This window comes from Manis javanica, chromosome 11 (assembly GCF_040802235.1).
Source record: "Manis javanica isolate MJ-LG chromosome 11, MJ_LKY, whole genome shotgun sequence".
In the NCBI taxonomy this organism is placed as follows: Eukaryota; Metazoa; Chordata; class Mammalia; order Pholidota; family Manidae; genus Manis; species Manis javanica.
In genome coordinates, this window is record NC_133166.1 from 92,821,778 (window position 1) to 92,842,714 (window position 20,937).

General features: G+C 35.1%; 1 protein-coding gene across 8 annotated transcripts in view; it reads left to right on the forward strand.

Annotated features, from left to right (window-relative positions):
• The window catches only part of SWT1 (SWT1 RNA endoribonuclease homolog), a 115,145-nt gene that overhangs the window by 52,589 nt on the left and 41,619 nt on the right, over nucleotides 1-20,937 (forward strand). For all 8 annotated transcript variants that reach the window (XR_012122841.1, XR_012122842.1, XM_073216895.1 and 5 more), the window contains one exon: nucleotides 14,723-14,854. Coding sequence is in view for 6 of the 8 variants with exons in the window: in XM_073216895.1 (XP_073072996.1) it covers nucleotides 14,723-14,854 (132 nt within the window). In the remaining 2 variants the exon portion in view is untranslated. The remainder of the gene's footprint in view (nucleotides 1-14,722; nucleotides 14,855-20,937) is intronic.

Genomic DNA, 20,937 nt, shown 5'->3' on the forward strand with positions numbered 1-20,937 from the left:
TAACTGGAAATATTGAAAAAGTTAAGAAAAAGGTATGTCCAAATGTATAAAATATTATGTAGTATTAGTCTGTTATGTCATTTACTACCATAAAACATATACAAATCTATTATAAAAAGTTAAAACTTACCAAACCTCATGCACACACTTAAAGACCATAATTACCACCATTTGCAATGGAGAGAAATGTAAACAAATTGTCAAAATCTCCAAAACACTTTCCAATATATTTATTGAGACAAAGTCTGCATGTAAGTGCATCTGCACAGTTGAAACTCATGTTGTTCAAAGGTCAACAACAGCCTATTAGTCAAGTTTTCTGGGTCAGATGTTATATGCAGATTTCCTACTGTGTGTGGGTTGACATGCCTATCCCCTGGTTGTTCAAGGGTTAACCATTTAGTCTCAGTCAGTCATCTCTTACAACAGTAGAGATTTGGGGCCCATTTTTACGCCTTGACTACAGTTAAAATTTTTTCCAAACAAATTTATGGTCTGTCATATTAAAGAAATAACTATACCTGATATGAGCTAAAGGAAATATCTAAAAATTTGTATTTTTATATAAATCAAAGGTTTTGTTTGTTTTATCCAGTCTTAATGTATTTTCATGTTTTGGCTAATCAGATATTCTTGTTAGCAGAAAGTTACCATATATACTAGGCAGAGATTATCTCTTTCAAAATAAAATAAATTAAAATCAAATGTATACTATTTTAATCTTCCTATCCCTTAGAAACACTTGAGTGCTTTATGTTCTTTAGAGCTGACCCTATAATATGCATACATTTGTGTTGGATGTTACAGAGTTCTGGGTAATTGATTTCTGGATAATAGACTTTGTTACAATATTTCAGTAAGTGAAAAATACTTATACATATTGCTTTTTATCAGTATATAGTTATCAAGCATATTTCATTGTTTCTCATACCTGATTGTGTACCATAGTCACTGAGGAACTTACCATGCTTGGACCTTTCATGTGGAGATGCTCATTTGAAGGTCTTGTATAGACTTCATGTACAATCATTTATATGAAACTACTGGAGTGCTTTTGCACAACTAAATATCACCTTCTTCCCATGTGTTCTTGCTGTGGTTCATAATCAGCTAAGAACTTAGAGTACACCAGGTTCAGGTTTTTGTGTCTTTTCTATTTTCAAGGAATTTGGGTTAGTGTTAGATAGAGACCATTAGTGATTCAAATCAAAAAAATATTTCCTGCTATTTCTCATTCATGCTTTTGAGACTTTTTTAAAAAAGTGTATTTTGAGTTTGCAGTGGGAACTGTAATTAAATAAAATGTCTTACCTTTTGCTATTACTTTTCTGTTTAACTCGGAATTTTATTATATCGTGAAAGCAAAAGAAAAAAAATGGGTTTTGACAGTTTATTACCTGACAATTTTTGTTAAGTTGACTACTTATAACCAATTTAATAGTTTACTTAATAATCTAGAATTGAATGAGCCTGAGAGTAGATTGCAACTGTCATCCATGTCTTATATATATATATATATATATATTCAAGTTGGACATTTATATTCACATCTTTCTTAATCTCTGACTTTATAATATAGTAAATGTAATATACTTAAAAAATAATATTTTGATCTATTTTGGCATATTACTGTATTTTTTTAAATTATTTTAATTCATTTTGTTATCATTAATCTACAATTACATGAAGAACATTATGTTTACTAGACTCCCCCCTTCACCAAGTCCCCCCCACAAACCCCATTACAGTCACTGTCCATCAGCATAGTAAGAAGTTATAGAATTACTACTTGTCTTCTCTGTGTTGCATATCCCTCCCTATGCACCCCTGACATTATACATGCTAATCGTAAGGCCCCCTTACTTTTTCCCCACCCTTATCCATCCCTTCCCATCCATCATCCCCAGTCCTTTTCCCTTTGGTAACTGTTAGTCCATTCTTGGGTTCTGTCAATCTGCTGCTGCTTTGTTTCTTCAGTTTTTCTTTGTTCTTATACTCCAGATATGAGTGAAATAATTTGGTACTTGTCTTTCTCCACCTGGCTTATTTCAATGAGCATAATACCCTCTAGCTCCATCCATGTTGTTGCAAATGGTAGGATTTGTTTTCTTCTTACGGCTGAATAATATTCTATTGTGTATATGTACCACATCTTCTTTATTCATTCATCTATTGATGGACACTTAGGTTGCTTCTATTTCTTGGCTATTGTAAATAGTGCTGCGATAAACATAGGGGTGCATCTGTCTTTTTCAAACTGGACTGCTGCATTCTTAGGGTAAATTCCTAGAAGTGAAATTCCTGGGTCAAATAGTATGTCTATTTTGAGCTTTTTGAGGAACCTCCATACTGCTTTCCACAATGGTTGAACTAATTTACATTCCCACCAGCAGTGTAGGAGGGTTCCCCTTTCTCCACAACCTCGCCAACATTTGTTGTTGTTTGTCTTTTGGATGGTGGCAATCCTTACTGGTGTGAGGTGATATCTTATTGTGGTTTTAATTTGCATTTCTCTGATGACTAGCGATGTGGAGCATCTTTTCATGTGTCTGTTGGCCATCTGAATTTCTTCTTTGGAGAAGTGTCTGTTCAGCTCCTCTGCCCATTTTTTAATTGGATTATTTGCTTTTTGTTTGTTGAGGTACATGAGCTTTTTATGTATTTTGGATGTCATCCCTGTATTGGATCTGTCATTTATGAATACATTCTCCCATACTGTAGGATACCTTTTTGTTCTACTGATCGTGGCCTTTGCTGTACAGAAGCTTTTCAGCTTGATATAGTCCCACATGTTCAGTTTTGCTTTTGTTTCCCTTGCCTGGGGAGATATGTTCATGAAGAAGTCGCTCATGTTTATGTCGAAGAGATTTTTGCCTGTGTTTTTTTCTAAGAGTTTTATGGTTTCATGACTTGCATTCAGGTCTTTGATCCATTTTGAATTTACTTTTGTGTACGGGGTTAGACAGTGATCCAGTTTCATTCTCTTACATGTAGCTGTCCAGTTTTGCCAGCACCATCTGTTGAAGAGACTGTCATTTCCCCGTTGTATGTCCGTGGCTCCTTTATCATATATTAATTGACCATATATGTTTGGGTTAATGTCTGGGGTCTCTATTCTTTTCCACTGGTCTGTGGCTCTGTTCTTGTGCCAGTACCAAATTGTCTTGATTACTGTGGCTTTGCAGTAGAGGTTGAAGTTGGTGAGCGAGATCCCCCCCACTTTATTCTTCCTTCTCAGGATTGCTTTAGCTATTCGGGGTCTTTGGTGTTTCTATATGAATTTTTGAACTATTTGTTCCAGTTCATTGAAGGATGCCATTGATAGGGATTGCATCAAATCTGTATATTGCTTTGGGCAGGATGACCATTTTGACGATATTAATTCTTCCTAGCCAAGACATGGGATGAGTTTCCATTTGCTAGTTTCCTCTTTAATTTCTCTTAGGAGTGTCTTACAATTTTCAGGGTGTAGGTCTTTCACTTCCTTGGTTAGGTTTATTCCTAGGTATTTTATTCTTTTTGATGCTGTTGTGAATGAAATTGTTTTCCTGCTCTCTCTATTAGTTCATTGTTAGTGTATAGGAAAGCTACAGATTTCTGTGTGTTGATTTTGTATCCTGCAACTTTGCTATATTCCGATATCAGTTGTAGTAGTTTGCAGTGGAGTCTTTAGGATTTTTTTATGTACAATATCATGTCGTCTGCAAATAGTGACAGTTTGACTTCTTCTTTACCAATCTGGATTCCTTGTATTTCTTTGTTTTGTCTAATTGCCGTGGCTAGGACTTCCAGTACTATGTTGAATAACAGTGGGGAGAGTGGGCATCCCTGTCTTGTTCCCGATATCAGAGGAAAAGCTTTCAGCTTCTCACTGTTCAGTATGATGTTGGCTGTGGGTTTATCATATATGGCCTTTATTATGTTGAGGTACTTGCCCTCTGTGCCTATTTTGTTGAGAGTTTTTATCATGAATGGATGTTGAATTTTGCCGAATGTTTTTTCAGCATCTATGGAGATGATCTTGTGGTTTTTGTCCTTTTTGTTGACGTGGTGGATGATGTTGATGGATTTTCGAATGTTGTACCATCCTTGCGTCCCCGGAATGAATCCCACTTGGTCATGGTGTATGATCCTTTTGATGTATTTTTGAATTTGGTTTGCTAATATTTTGTTGAGTATTTTTGCATCTATGTTCATCAGGGATATTGGTCCTTAATTTTCTTTATTGGTGGGGTCTTTTCCTGGTTTTGGTATTAGGGTGATGTTGGTTTCATAGAATGAGTTTGGGAGTATTCCCTCCTCTTCTGTTTTTTGAAAAACTTTAAGGAGAATGGGTATTATATCTTCTCTGTATGTCTGATAAAATTCCGAGGTAAAACTATCTTACCCGGGGGTTTTGTTCTTAGGTAGTTTTTTGATTATTGCTTCAATTTCTTTGCTGGTAATTGGTTTGTTTAGATTTTGTGTTTCTTCCTTGGTCAGTCTTGGAAGGTTGTATTTTTCTAGGAAGTTGTCCATTTCTTCTAGGTTTTCCAGCTTGTTAGGATATAGGTTTTCATAGTAGTCTCTAATAATTATTTGTACTTCTTTGGGGTCCGTCGTGATATTTCCTTTCTCGTTTCTGATTCTGTTGATGTGTGTTGATTCTCTTTTTCTCTTAATAAGTCTGGCTAGAGGCTTATCTATTTTGTTTATTTTCTCAAAGAACCAGCTCTTGGTTTCATTGATTTTTTTCTATTGTTTTATTCTTCTCAATTTTATTTATTTCTTCTCTGATCTTTATTATGTCCCTCCTTCTGCTGACTTTAGGCCTCATTTGTTTTTCTTTTTCCAATTTTGATAATTGTGACATTAGACTATTCATTTGGGATTGTTCTTCCTTCTTTAAATATGTCTGGATTGCTATATACTTTCCTCTTAAGACTGCTTTCGCTGCATCCCACAGAAGTTGGGGCTTTGTTTTGTTTTTGTCATTTGTTTCCATATATTCTTGATCTCTATTTTAATTTGGTCATTGATCCATTGATTATTTAGGAGCATGGTCTTAAGCCTCCATGTGTTTGTGGGCCTTTTTGCTTTCTTTGTACAATTTATTTCTAGTTTTATACCTTTGTGGTCTGAAAAGTTGGTTGGTAGGATTTCAGTCTTTTGGAATTTACTGAGGCTCTTTTTGTGGCTTAGTATGTGGTCTATTCTGGAGAATGTTCCATGTGCACTTGAGAAGAATGTATATCCTGTTGCTTTTGGATGTAGAGTTCTATAGATGTCTGTTAGGTCCATCTGTTCTAGTGTGTTGTTCAGTGCCTCTGTGTCCTTACTTATTTTCTGTCTGGTGGATCTGTCCTTTGGAGTGAGTGGTGTGTTGAAGTCTCCTAGAATGAATGCATTGCATTCTATTTCCTCCTTTAGTTCTGTTAGTATTTGTTTCAGGTATGTTGGTGCTCCTGTATTGGGTGCATATATATTTGTAATTGTTATATCCTTTTGGACTGAGCCCTTAATCATTATGTAATGTCCTTCTTTATCTTTTGTTACTTTCTTTGTTTTGAAGTCTATTTTGTCTGGTACTAGAACTGCAACACCTACTTTTTTCTCCCTGTTGTTTGCATGAAATATCTTTTTCCGTCCCTTGACTTTTAGTCTGTGCATGTCTTTGGGTTTGAGGTGAGTCTCTTGTAAGCAGCATATAGATGGGTCTAGTTTTTTTTATCCATTCAGTGACTCTATGTCTTTTGATTGGTGCATTCAGTCCATTTAATTTAGGGTGATTATTGATAGGTATGTACTTATTGTCATTGCAGGCTTTAGATTCGTGGTTACCAAAGATTCCAGGTTAATTTCCTTACTATCTAAGAGTCTAACTTAACTCACTTAGTATGCTATTACAAGCACAATCTAAAGGTTCTTTTCTGTTTCTCCTCCTTTTTCTTCCTCCTCCATTCTTTATATATTAGGTGTCAAGTTCTGTACTTTTTGTCTATCCCTTGATTGACTTTGGGGATAGGTAATTTAATTTTGCATTTGCTTAGTAATTAGCTGTTGTACTTTCTTTACTGTGGTTTTATTACCTCTAGTCACAGCTATTCAACCTTAGGAACACTTCCATCTATAGCAGTCTCTCCAAAATAGACTGTATAGATGGTTTGTGGGAGGTAAATTCTCTCAGCTTTTGCCTATCTGAAAATTGTTTAATCCCTCCTTCAAATTTAAGTGATAATCTTGCTGGATAAAGTAATCTTGGTTCCAGGCTCTTCTGCTTTATAACATTAAATACATCATGCCACTCCCTTCTGGCCTGTAAGGTCTCAGCTGAGAAGTCTGATGTTAGCCTGATGGGCTTTCCTTTGTATGTGATCTTATTTCTCTTTCTGGCCTCTGGCTGCTTTTAACAAGTCTGTCCTCATCCTTGATCTTTCCCATTTTAATTACTATGTGTCTTGGTGTTGTGTTCCTTGGGTCCCTTGTGTTGGGAGATCTGTGGATCTCCAAGGCCTGGAGACTATCTCCTTCCCCAGATTGGGGAAGTTTTCAGCAACTACCTCCTCAAAGACACTTTCTATCCCTTTCCCTTTCTCTTCTTCTTCTGGTATCTCTATAATGCGAATATTGTTCCGTTTGGATTGGTCACACAGTTCTCTCAATATTCTTTCATTCTTTGAGATCCTTTTTTCTCTCTGTTCCTCAGCTTCTTTGTATTCCTCTTCTCTAGTTTCTATTTCATTTATCATCTCTTCCACTGTACCAACCTGCTTTTAATACCCTCCATCATTTTCTTCAATGATTGGATTTCTGACCTGAATTCATTCCTGAGTTCTTGGATATCTTTCCGTACCTCCATTAGCATGCTGATGATTTTTATTTTGAACTCTCTTTCAGGAAGAGTCGTAAGGTCCATGTCATTTAAGTCTTTCTCCGGAGTTACATTAATTTTACTCTGGACCAGGTTCCTTTGGCATTTCATATTTGTATATGGCGCCCTCTAGTGTCCAGAAGCTCTACTCTGGTGCTGCTCAGCCCCTGAAGTGATGTCGGGGGTGGCAGGGGAGTGGTATTGGTGCCTTGGGGAAGGAAAGAGCTGTTACCTGCTTCCTGGCTGCTGTGCCTGTCTCCACTGCTGGAACCAGTGGACTAAGCACACAGATAAAAGCTTTTGTTCCAGAGCAGCTGGATGGATCCCTGCTTTCCACAATCAGCCAGAATCCCAGTCTCCCCAGGAACTCTGCCTGTCCCAGCTTCCCCATAATCAGAAGAGTATGATGAAAGCACCATGAAATGTAGGTTTGTGCTCCCAGCGCAGATCCCCAGAGCTACGTATTCAGCAGTCCCAAGCCTTCCACTACCCCCCTGCTCCGTTTCTCTTCCTCCCGCTGGTGAAGTGGGGTGGGGAAGGGCTCGGGTCCCACAGAGCCACAGCTCTGGTGCGTTACCCCGTTCGGTGAGGTCTGCTCTTTTCTCCAGGTGTATGCAGTCTGGCGCTGTCCTCTTTCCTGTTGCTCTCTCAGGATTAGTTGCGCCAACTATATTTTCTAATTGTATGCAGTTTTAGGATGAAGTCTCTGTCTCTCCTCTGACGCCACCATCTTTAATCATATTACTGTATTTTATATACAAAATTCTTTGAACAAAAGGTTTTGCTCCTTAAAAAATGTGCAAACCGTAGTTCCTATGGGATATAAAGACAATAACTTTGGTACAGATGGCCAACAGGAACATGAAAAGATGCTCCACATTGCTAATCATCAGGGAAATGCAAATCAAAATTACAGAGATTTCACCAAACACCAGTTAGAATGGCCACTATCCAAAAGACAACAAATAACAACTGTTGGAGAGGATGTGGAGAAATGGGAACCCTCCTACACTGTGGGATGTAAATTGATACAAACGCTGTGGAGAACAGTATGGACATTCCTCAAAAAAACTAGAAATAGAAATACCACATGACCTAGTACTTCCACTTCTAGGAATTTACCCAAAGAAAACAAAATCCCTGATTTGAAGAGATATATGCACCCTTGTGTTTATTGCCACATTATTTACAGTAGCCAAGACATGGAAGCAACTAAAATGTCCGTCAGTAGATGAATGGATAAAGAGGATGTGGTACATATACACAATGGAATATTATTTAGCCATAAAAAAGAACCTCTGCCATTTGTGACAACATGGATGGATCCTAGTGGGTATTAATTATGCTACATGAAATAAGCCAGGTGGAGAAAGACATACCATATGATTTCACTTATTTGTGGAATATAAAAAGAAAGCAAAACAAAATGAACAAAATAGTAGACTCATAGACACTAAGAAGTGACCAGTGGTTACCATGGGGGAGGGGTTGAGGTGGGTAGGAGGGGAGGGTGAGGAGGATAAAGGGGTACAAAAGTTCTCAGTCATAATATAAGTTGTTCACAAGGATAGTTGTACAGCATGGAGAATACAGCCAATGATTCTGTAACATCTTCCTATGTTGACAGATAGTAACTGCACTAATGGGGGTGAGGATCTAATAATATGGGTAACTGTTGAACCACTGTGTTATATACTTGAAACTGATATAAGTTTGTGTATCAACTATACTTCAATAAAAAAAATAAAATAAAATTTGCATTCACCCAAGCAGTGGTAAAAAAATAAAAATAAAAAAGGACAGTAACTTTGGGAAATAACCTAATCTTTCTGAAGCTCAATTTGTTCATATAAAATCAGGAAGTAGGATTATCTAAGGGTTAAAGTAAGGATTAAGGATTATGATCCTTAAGTTTCCTATATATTTTTAAATTCATGAATTGTGGATTCATATTTTAGATATTCATATCTAAATATGTGGATTCATATTTAGACAAAGTTTAGATATAGTATGTATTTCTTAAATTTAATTTCAGCTCCATTCTATCTTCTTTCCTAAAGAGTGTTTAACTTACCTTTCCTGACCCTCGCTTAGAGAGTAATATGACATTTAAAGTTCTAGCAAAGTTTTATCTGAGGATTTAGATTATGTATTACAAATAGCTGACTCAGAACAAAAGTGGTGATTAAAAGTTCTCTCCTGCTTTGGCTCTAATCATTTGGCTGAAAACCTTATTCAAGGATTAACTAATGGTAGAATTTTCTATCTCACTTCAAGCTAAAAATTTTAATATTTTATAATATAATACATATCACTTTATGCTTCAAAATACTTCTTCTTTTTGAAAGTTCAAACTATTTATTAACCAATACATTTCTATAAATTTCCTGTTTTGTCTTTTTCGGACTTAACAAAATGCTTTAGCTTTTATGGAGATTTCCTTTTTAGCATGTGACAGCCTCTTATTTTTCTTTGTTTTTGTATTATGTTGTTGCTCATTGCTGTTTTGTGATCATAGGTCTCACAGCATAATCGGGGCCTGGTATTCATATCTGAGCTGGCTTTCACTAGTTTTTTTTCTAGCAACAGAGTAGAAACTATGAACATGTAAGACTGAGACTGCTGTGTTGGAGGACTTCGGGGTCCTTTTCTGTTTCTCCAAGACTGATAGATGGCAGTTTAAAGTTACCTCTAAAAGGATCCTATGTGAGAAATCCAAAAAGTCCCATCCTTCGCTTTTAGAGCTCCATGAGTCTTCTCAATTCAGTTCAGTGTTAGGTTTTTACTAGGTAATTTTTCTATAATCTTCTTTTATGATTTTTTTGGTCATTTGGGAGCAAAAACTGAAAATAAAACATATTGAATATCCTATCTTATTTTAAAAAGAGTTAAGTTTTTGTGGGTAATAACTTTATAAATATTCCATATTATATGGCTCCTTTGATGTTTTTTAAAAATGTATACATTTGTATTAAATTACTGCAGAAAAAGTTGAAGTCTTTATGTTTGCATCAAAGTTGTGCTCAACATTCTAAAAAATAAATGTACTTTGTACATCATTAGAAGGAGGGTTGAAGCATACTGTAAGTAGCCCAATAAATTCTCTCTTAGAGCTTCACAGACTCAGTTAACTTAACAGCCATGGTGTCCACAGAATCTTTGTATGTGCTTTTAATTCCCATTGTGATTATCTTGCAGGCATAGTTTATGTGCCTCTAAGTTATGGAATCCGGCGAAAGCCAGCTTACCAGTTCATAAGGGGTGTTCTCAGTCAGCTCTGAAGTGAATTAGCATGTAGACCGTCCATTATATTTTTTGATTTAGCCTAAATAATTTTGGACAATATATATTTAAGTAGAGACATATAGATAGTAAGTTGAGAGAGAGAGAGACGTGTGTTTCAAACTTATTGCCCTAGACCAAAAATGAAAATAATTTAAATAATGTTTAAGAAATCCTACAGCAAATTCTCAAAGGTAAGAGCAGCCCCAGAGGTATATCTGAATCAAATATCCATTCATTCAGCAAACATATATTGATCTTTTATTATGCACTAGGTATAGTCTGTGTATTAAGAACATATATATATCAGTGAGCAAAACGGACAAAAATATTTACATTCTAGTGGTGGGTGCTGAATAAATAAAATATAAAAAGGTATCCAAAACGTCTGGAAACATAGAACATCTTTAAATAGTATGTTAGTTACATATTTAAAATAATATGCTCAGTATACTCTTCTTTGACTGTAAGATATGTTTTCAAGTGAGATATTTTCAAATTTAAGACACAGATCCAGTTATTAATATGTTGCAGAGTGTCTGAAAAGTCTAGACTCAAAAGAAAAATGGTGTATTTATTATTTTCCATACTTTCAGGCACTCAGGATTACATTATGTGGTCATAAGTTTGAAGAGTAAAGAAGAAAGGAGGAATAAGCATTATTTAGGGAGGAACAGGAGTTACAGTCTTAGGGGGTGCTCTAGGAAACTCATTTAAAAAACGGTATTTGTCCTGTGTCCTGAGGATGCGAAAATGGAGCATGTAGTTTTTTGTAGGAAGAGAATTACAGATAAAGGAACCGAAATAGCACAGACCTTGAAGGAACATGTCTGGTGTGCAAGGAGGCCAATGTGGCTGGAGGAAGGGGGCAGAGTTAGAGGAACTGAAGGGGTGAGAGACAGTACGCTTTTTGTGTAGGGCCTTATGAACTATTAAGCTATTGTTAAGGACTTAAGGCTCTGACTGTTGGTAAAAGCCACTGCACCAGTTTTAGCAAAGAAATCACATGATAAAGCTGGTGTTTTAAAAAAGGTTGCTCTGCCATGTTGAGAATAAACTGAATGATGAGGATGAAGGAAGGCCAGGTAGGTGTCTAATACGATAATACAGGTGGAAAATGAATTGGATCAGGAGAGATGTGATAGAAATGGTAAGAATTGGTCAGATGCTGGATATATTTTAAAGGTAGAGCCAGCAGGATTTGCTGATACACCGTGATTTTGCTGAGACAGGAGCAAGAGGAACAGTAGCCACCGCAGATGATTATTTTTGCCCGTCCTATGACTGGTATGGCTGTTCTCGCCCTCATCTTCCTCATTTCTCCTGCATTCTGTCAGTTAGGATAGGTCTTGGAGGAGGAATTTTTAATGCCCTTATTTTACAGCAAGTTCATACATCTGTATAACAACTATAATGGAATTCGGGGGAATAATAATGTCTAGTATGTAGAATTTTTATTTATTATGGCTTTCCTGAAAGAGTTTGTTGGCTATATTCATTCTCTCTCTTTCCCTTTGTCTCTGTCACACACACACACACACACACACACACACACACACACACACACACACACACACACACACACACACACACAAAAAAAAAAATGCATATACACCCAGAAAAAGATGAAGGAAGCCCCTGTGGACACCACTAATACTTCTCTCTTGTTGGTGGACTATGGGTGTTAGGTATTTTCTCCTTTCTACATTCCTGGGTTTGTTTTTCCAAATTTAATATGGTGACTAGAGTTTAAATGTGTGAACATTTTTAAAAAGTAGGTATTTTTTAAATAGTTTATGGTGTTTATCTTTAAAATAATAAATGCACAAAATGAGTTATTTTTCTATACACTATCAGTGAATAATCTGAAAAACAAATGAAAACAATTCTGACATTATCATCAGAAGGAATAAAATACTTAGGAATAAATTTAACCAAGGTGGTGCAAGAGTTATACACTGAAAACTACAAAACATTCTCTAAGGAAATTAAACAAGACCTGAATTAAATGGAAAAATCCAATGTTCATGGATTGGAAGACTTAAGTTAGAAGACTCATGCGTCCTGATTTCAAAACTTAATACAAAACTATAGTATTACAAACTTAATACAAAAATATAGTATTCAAAACAATGCTATGGCATAAATGTAGACACACATATCAATGGAATAGAATCAGAAGTTCAGAAATAAACACATACATCTATGCTGATTTTGACAAGGATGCCAAGACCATTCAGTAGAGAAAGAATGTCTCTTTAAGAAATGGTGCAGGATGACCCATTAGCTACACTCAAAAGGATGAAGTTGGATACTGACCTTACGCTACATACAAAAATTAACTCAAAATAGATAAATGACCAAAATATAAGAACTAAAACTACAAGACTCTTAGAAGTAAACAGAATAAATGTTTGTCATCTTGGGTTAGGGAATGATTTCATAGACAATGACTCCAAAAATACAAACAACAAAAGATAAATCAGGGCAACCCCATCTGGTACCACAGACTGGACTGCACAGACCACCAAAAGATATAAAAGATAAATTGGAGTTCTTCAAAATTAAATTCTTTTCTGCATCAAAGGACAGCGTTAAGGAAAATGACAGCCTATAGAATGGAAGAAAATATTTGCAAGTTATATAAATCTGATAAGGGTCTGGTGTCCAGAATCTACAATGAACTTCTAGAACTCAATAATAACAAGACAATCTGATTAAAAATGGGCAAAGAATGAAAAGAAAATTTTCCACAGAAGATGTATGAATGGTCAACAAGTACATGAAATGGTGCTCAACATCATTAGTCCTTAGGGAAATGAAAATGCCATATTCACTAGGATGGGCATTGAAAAAAAAAAGGAAAATAAATGATAGTGAGAATGTGGATAAATTAGAATTTTCATACATTGCTTGTAGGAATGCAAAATTGTGTAGCCATTTTTGAAAACAGTTTTGTGGTTCCTCAGTAAGTTAAACATCCAATCAACATAAGACCCAGCAATTTCACTTTTCAGTATATACCTCCCAAAATTGAACACAAGTGTTCAAACAAAAACTTGTACATAAATTATAGCAACAATGTGTACAATAATCATAGTTCAAATAATCCAATATCCACCAACAGATGAATACATAAACGAAAGTGGTATATCTATAAAATGGAGTATTATTCAGCCATAAAAAGGAATGAAGTAGTGACATTTGCTGTAACATGAATGAATGTTAAATAAAAGAAGCCAGACATAAAAGGTCACATAATTCATGTTTCCATTTATATGAAGTATCCATAATAGGCAAGTCCATAGAGACAGAAACAGGTGAGGGGTTGCCAGGAACTGGGTGGGAGGGAGTGAGTGGATATACAATTGGAGTGAAGAAAATATTCTATAACTAGATAGTGGTGATAGTTGCACAACACTGTGAATGTACTAAATGCCATGGAAATGTATACTTTAAGATGGTTAAAATGGTGAATAATATGTGTGTTTTACCACATTTATAAAAAAAATGTTTTGGAAAGTACTGTAGGAGAAGATTCCCTAAAGGTAACCAGTTAATGTGGGTAATATTATGTACATGTAATAGGCATATGTGTTAGTTTCCTAGGGCTTTCACCGCAAATAGCCACAAATTAGGTGGTTTAAAATAACAGAAATTTATTTGCTCACAGTTCCAGAGGCTAGAATGTCTGAAATCCAGGTGTCTGCAGTGTTGGTTCTTTGGAAGTTCTGAGGGAGAATCTTCCTAGCTTCTGTAGTTGCCAGCAATCTTTGTAGATATATCACTCCAGTTTCTGCCTTGTCTTTGTGTAGGGTAGTGGCCACATAATCCAGTGCGACCTCATTTTATCTTAACTAATTACATCTCCAAAGATCGTATTTTAAGTATCTGAGGTTTGGGTGAACATGAATTTGGGGATTGGGAAACACTCTTCAACCTGGTACAGCATGTTTTTTGATTTTTTAATATTTTTCTTAGGTTATGTAAGTAAATATTGTATCTTCTGTTTGTTTTATAGCTGGCATAGGCACTATTTTAATAGTTGTTTGGTATTTCATTAGGTGGTTAACTCACTATTAACACTTTTTATATTGTTGAACATTTGGGTGATTACTAAGTGTTGCCCAGTTGTGAATACTAATATGTGATAGATTGCTAAAATTGGAATTGCCAGAGTGAAGTGTATGAACATTTGTAGCTTCCAGCTTCAACAGTCAATCTGATGTCTAATGTTTTTCTTCATCTTTATGTACTGGAATACTGTCAATACTTATGTGCTGACTTAAATGTAGATTGATAGTGTTATTTTCCTTCCATCCCTTATGGTCTCTTAGAATGAAACATTCTTCACACAGCTTTTATAGTATTACTTTAGGTTAGACCTGTATGGTGGTCAACCTAGATCCTTTGAATGAATGTTAGCCAGGCATTTACAAGTCATGTCTCTAATTTCTTGCATAATAGATCAGCCTTACCAAAGATAAGTTATAAATATTACCTTATTTTATACATTAGAAATGGAAATACTTGGATTATAATAAATATGCATGTATACCTATGAGTATTTTTTCTTTTTCTCTATTTTAGCATGGATGTGTTTCAAAGACTGGGCTCAAATTCATCTCTGACTTTTTCAAAAATAGCGTCATTTGAAGAAGCATTTGTATATCTTCAAAAGTTAATGGCAGACGTGAAGGATATTCTTGAAGCAATTCAGAGGTAAACACTAATTTTAAAGTTTCATTTATTACTTTCCTCTTTCTTCTAGGCTTAACAGCTCTTTTGGAGTTTCTGTGAGTCTTCCAGTAAGTTTTGTGAACTGAGAGCTTTTAGATTTAACTCTTCCCCTTTGCAAAGAACCCCTATTTCTCGTTTGGAGCACAGGAATGGTTCTGCTTTTTTCCTTTCTAGAAAAAAGAATATAAGATAGTAAGTTTCAGAAGGAACTTTATTTTCTTTATTGTGTAACTGTAGTTCCCAGAACAGTGCCAGGCACATAATGGGCCAACTCAACAATTCCTTATTGAATAAATATATGGTAAGGTAATTACCACTTTAAAACATAGGTTAATATTATGATATAAATGTTTGATTTCTTCCAGTACAGTCTCATAGTACCACAAACTGAAGAAGTCTTTTTTTTAAATTAAGGTAACATTGATACACACTGTTATGAAGGTTTCACAAGAAAAACAATGTGGTTACTACATTCACCCTTATTATCGAGTCCCCCTCCATTCCCCATTGCATTCACTGTCCATCAGTGTAGTAAGATGCCACAGAGTCACTATTTGCCTTCTCTGTGCTACACTGTCTTCCCCATGACCCCACACACACCATGTGCACCAATCATGATACCCCACAGTCCCCTTCTCCCTCCCCTACCTCTCCCCTTTGGTAACCACTATTCCCTTCTTGGAGTCTGTGAGTCTGCTGCTATTTTGTTCCTTCAGTTTTGCTTTGTTGTTATACTCCACAAATGAGGGAAATCATTTGGTATTTGTCTTTCTTTGCCTGACTAATTTCACTGAGCATAATACCCTATGGCTCCATCCATGTTGTTGCAAATGGTAGAATTTGTTTCTTTGTTATAGCTGGAGAAGCAAAATAGTCTTATGATACTTTGAGAATTATACATATGTGAATATTTTAAATATTTGTTAAGCATGTAGAAAATATAGGGCCAGAAAGCTATAGAATGGACCATACCACCTTTGTAGCATAAAGTCAAATGTTTTCTTTTGTGGCAATTAGAGGAGAGTACTAAACTTAATCTTGCAATTATTTTGATATATACCAAAACTGTTTGACCTGAATTAGGTATGCAGCTTGCTAACAGAATATTGTTCTTTATACGTTAAAAAAACAAAATCCAAACTGATTTGATTTTAGTTCAATCTAAGTTCGAAAACCTTGGTTCAAAACAACAGTAGTTTTGTTTTTTTCTTCCTAGGGGTTTTTGGAAACTTCATTTCTTTGTTAGTGCACAAAGGATTTGTACTACTTTTTGCTTCACAGTTGGCTAAATAATTCTTAGAATAAAAAGTTAACCAAAGCTTTTTGCCACTCTTAAGTTACTAATCAATTGAAGATGTGGCAGATTCCAAGGCAAGTTAAATAGCATCTCTACATGCAAATAGTCCCTTTTTTATTTAAGCAGTATTGAATAAGAGTAGCTCTATGAAGGAGAAATAGTTCTGATTTTAGGTTTGTAAAAACTGTTGCACAGTGTAGGTTGCATACAGAAAGGGATATCAGTGTGGATTCAATTGCTCAACAAATGTTTACTGAACACCAGCTATGCTTGGCATCATGCCAGGCTCTGGGGAATCAAAGATAAATAAGATGCAGTCTCTGACTATACAAGCTTTCCAGGGGATTTATGTGCAGGTGGTGGCGGACACCATACTTAACTCATTCTCCTGTGAAAAATATATTAGAACTTCTTGAGCTGCCAGTAGAGGGCATTATGAATAAAAAGTTTCCTCATTTCAGCATTCATTAACCAACAGGAAACTACTAAAATTGCAAGGTTTTTTTCTTTACTTTTACCCTTCATACAGTAGGTATTTAAATCAAAATATAACAGAAACTAATAGTTACATAATTTTTTCAAATATACATTTTCTTATATTTTCTTAAAAATGATGTTAAAATAAATGAAGTTAAAAATCTGGATAGGTTAACTGTGAGTGGACTTAAAAATTTTTAAACATTGAAAAATACACTCAACTTTATAGTGACTGCAAATTCACTAGCATTTCTCGATGCTTGTTAAAATGGAATAGCTTCATTTGGTTTTGAGACACATGCCCAGTGAATAAATATCAACTCTTTTTCTTTTTATCATAGCAGGTCTATGTATAGCATTACACTGGGAATCAGTAAGAAGGTGACCTGTTTGTAACTGAAGGTCCTTCAGTTAAAGAAGTGAATGAAAATATATTTGTTGATCTAAGAGCTTGAGCTTCTGGTTTCAGATTTATCCCTTTGTCTTCATGACTTCAAGCATGTTATCTACCTTCTAAAAGCCACAATTTCTCTTCCTTATTAAATGGGAACCTGGATGCCCTCTCCAGCAGAATAAAAGAGATAATGAGATGATGTGTTTGAAAATACTTTTGAAAATGTAACACATTTACGGGTGTTAGTCTTTGTTTTTTCCTTAAAACTGTTACGTTAAATTTGAAAAGTTAGAAAGTATGTATTTCAATTTTAATAAGGCTCTAAACATGATTGTGGTCTATTAGGATTGAAAATACTGGTGGTGCAGTTGGCTATAGAGCACACAATTTGGAGCAGAATACCTTATTTTGCAAATGTTGTGAAAGGGGTGGGGATATTGTTGATTTCTATACTGTCTGTGCACTTTCTTCTTGGGTGGAAGAGTGAATTTATTAACTTATTTGCTATTGGTTTAGAAATTGTCTCTGTCTTTCTCATCTTTCATGTCTGTATAGGATTAAGTTGAGCGCTTTTGTTAATGTTTTCCTTACCTAAACACTAGAGAACCAGTCAGTACTCCTTGTAGACAAAAGTATCTCAAGATATTTTTAGGTCAGTACTGTCTAGTCACATCTTGTACTTTAGTGAACTTACATCTAGATTGATCAAGTTACTCTCAAGATCACAAAAGCCTTTCAGTATATACAGATTACAAAATTTGATCTGGAGTGAAAAACTAATTGGAGAATCATATGACAAATCTAAAAGTAAAAGGATTATTAATAATTAATCAAAAAACATTCTTAAATGTCTGTATGCTTAAACTGGCATCTCACCAAGTTAAACAGGTCATATAATACAACTCTTAGGCAGACTCTAAGTGTGTGCAGTTTCAACTTGAAAGCTAATACTCAAACTGACAGGGGAAGTGGTTAAAGTATGTTTCTGTGTCTATGAAGTAGATGCTGCACTGCGTGGTTTAGAAGCAGAGGAGAGGGAAGGGGAGAGTTGAGGACAGGAAATTGTAATCTGCCTAGATTTTATAATCATGTTTATGTGTTTCATCTTTATGAGGTTGACATTACTTAAAAAAAATTGTAGTGTTTTGGATCCAAAAATATAACTAGATCATAACAAAATGTGTATGTTCATTTTATCACTTGGTTTAACATATAAAACTGCATTTCTTTTTTTTATTTAAGTATGGTTGATACACAATATTATATTGGTTTCAAGTAAACAACACAGTGTAACTCAACAGATACACACATTATTAAATCCTCACCCCAATTAGTACAGTTACTATCTGTCAGCATAGAAAGATGTTACAGAATCATTGACTATATGCTCCATGCAGTCCTACCATCCCCATGACCAACTTATATTATGATTGAGGTTTTTGTGCTCCTTTATCCCCCTCACCCTCGCCACCTACTCACCTCAGCCCCTGCCCCGTGGTAACCACCAGTCACTTCTCAGTGTCTATGAGTCTACTGCTGTTTTGGTTTGTTTTAAAAACTACATTTTTATGTCAATTTCAAGAACTCTAAATTTCTACTGCCAAGTAACTTTGGGTGAACTTTTTGGAAGAATTAATGTTTTCTCAGTTTCATATTTTGAATTATATGGGGAGGAGAGAAGGAGAGGGAACTACTATTCTTTATAAATAACTTGGCACATTTTGCAGGGGAAAAGGATTTTTTTATATGAAAGAGAGTATCTTTTAAGTTTAGAAAACTTTTTTCTAGCTGTCCTAGTTGACTTGGTTGTTTTTAAATGTAGAGTGAGTGCTAACTGGTGGCATTAGACATTACCATATTCTGAATGGGCATTCAGCCTAATCCCATATATTTTGGAAAATGAAACTTCTGCTTGGATTTAGGAATGCAAGATGCTTAATTTTTTATCATCATCAAATGCTTTAATAATCTCCAAAACTTTAGTAATCTCCATTACATTCCTATGACTTTGGTTTGAAATGATTTATAGAACTGTTTTTTCCCAAAACACAATTACAGTTGTGAAGTTTGGGAATTTTTTTTGTGTGTGTCATTTACATATATTTTTTTCTTATTGAGCCTCTAAAAAATGAATTTTCCTATTACTTTCTTGTTCCACTTTAACATAAAAACGAAATACATACTGGTATAACCATACATGATTCCTGGGAAAGGGAATTCTACAATCATAGCAGCTCTTCATATCTACTAATGATTCAGCTGCTTGGAAGAGTGTGGAGTTTGCATTTGAGGTAATATTTTATTAACTTAATCCTGTCTGTTTTGGTTAGCTGACCTCTTGAGGTTTTAAAAGGTTTATTTAGAAAAGGTCATACTTCAGTTGACACAAAGAAGACTCTTTTATAGATTAAGTTAGTTGTTGAAACAAAAGGTTTTGTTAAAGATGTATAGAAAATAAAGACCTTAAGAAAGTGACTTTACAGTATCTCAATTCATTGCAGTGTGCAGCTTGTTCAGCTGTTGATAAAACTTTGATCTAGAATGCAGAAGTTTATCCGTGTTTAGGTCTGATTTATTTTCTTTAAGGCCTGGCCTTTCTCCCCTTAAAAAGTCAGACTTTACCTCCCATCTCCCATTAGGGTTTCCACAACTCCCCAAATATTACTGCACCACTTTATCTGACTTTTCACATACCCCAGTCCTTTCCATCACCAAGTATATGAGTTGCTATGTGGAGTAAGAGAAAATAATACAACATATTATTTAAAAATGAAGGGGCTCAGTTGCTTCATTCTCCATGCTGTCATTTTGTACCTAACTCGTTCATTATTTATTTCATAATTAGCTCCCTAAGATGTGAACACCTTTATGGAACAAACTTTTCTGTACTTATTGCGGTTTGTCCTACTTTTCTTATCTACACCTGTGCCTATATCACAGGTATATATAATGGATGGTCAAAAAAAGTGTATTGAGTGAGTGTTTTAGAGTCTTTTTGGTAGAGGGCAACTTCTTTTAGGGCTAATAGTACTACATTAGTACATTAAATGAATAGGCAATGCAGAGATTTAAAAAGAGATTACAGAAGAGAGGCGTACAAACTAAGAAAGGGTAAAGAGTAAGAATTTCAGGAGGAAGGAGCAAGACTGGAAGAAAAAAGTTGAGGAGATAAAAAAGGCATTTATATCTAGAACAGATGATGGAGCCTCCGATAATTTGTCCAGATGGGATCACATGTCATCTTTAATTGCTTAATCCGTGTCTCCTCTTAATCCTTTCCTAATTCTAGAGAATCAGCTCTATAAATTAGAGTTAGTAGAAGGAAAAGTGGAATTTAATGGGAGTGATAAGGAGACATTTCTTATATTAGACATGTGTAAATGTTTCATATAAAATATAGACAGTTATAAGTAAAAGCTTGCTGTGATATATAACAGTTTGATAAACACTGCTTTAAGTTAACACTTACATCAAGTGTTCTATATAATACATAATAAAATTTATATTCAATTTGATGACAAATATGTAACATCCAAATATCAATCTGACTCAATTATCCAGCACCAGCATATATATATATATATATATATATATATATATATATGTTAACCTGGCTTTTTAATGCCACTGAAGGTACAGATCAGTCATGATTTAATTTTTAGAATAAGTAGATTTCACTTTATATATCAGAATCTCTTACCTGTACTTCCTGGCATTTGTAATTCAGTAATAGGAAATAAGGATCTTTATTTTTTTCCTAAACACTGGGATGATACCACAGTTCTTCTTGCGGCCCCTGAAGCATTTCTGGATGTTCGTTTTCCCTTGTTTGAGTCACTAAAATCCAGGGTTGGAAGGCAGAGTTAAATATTTCCCATCATACACTCTTCATCACAC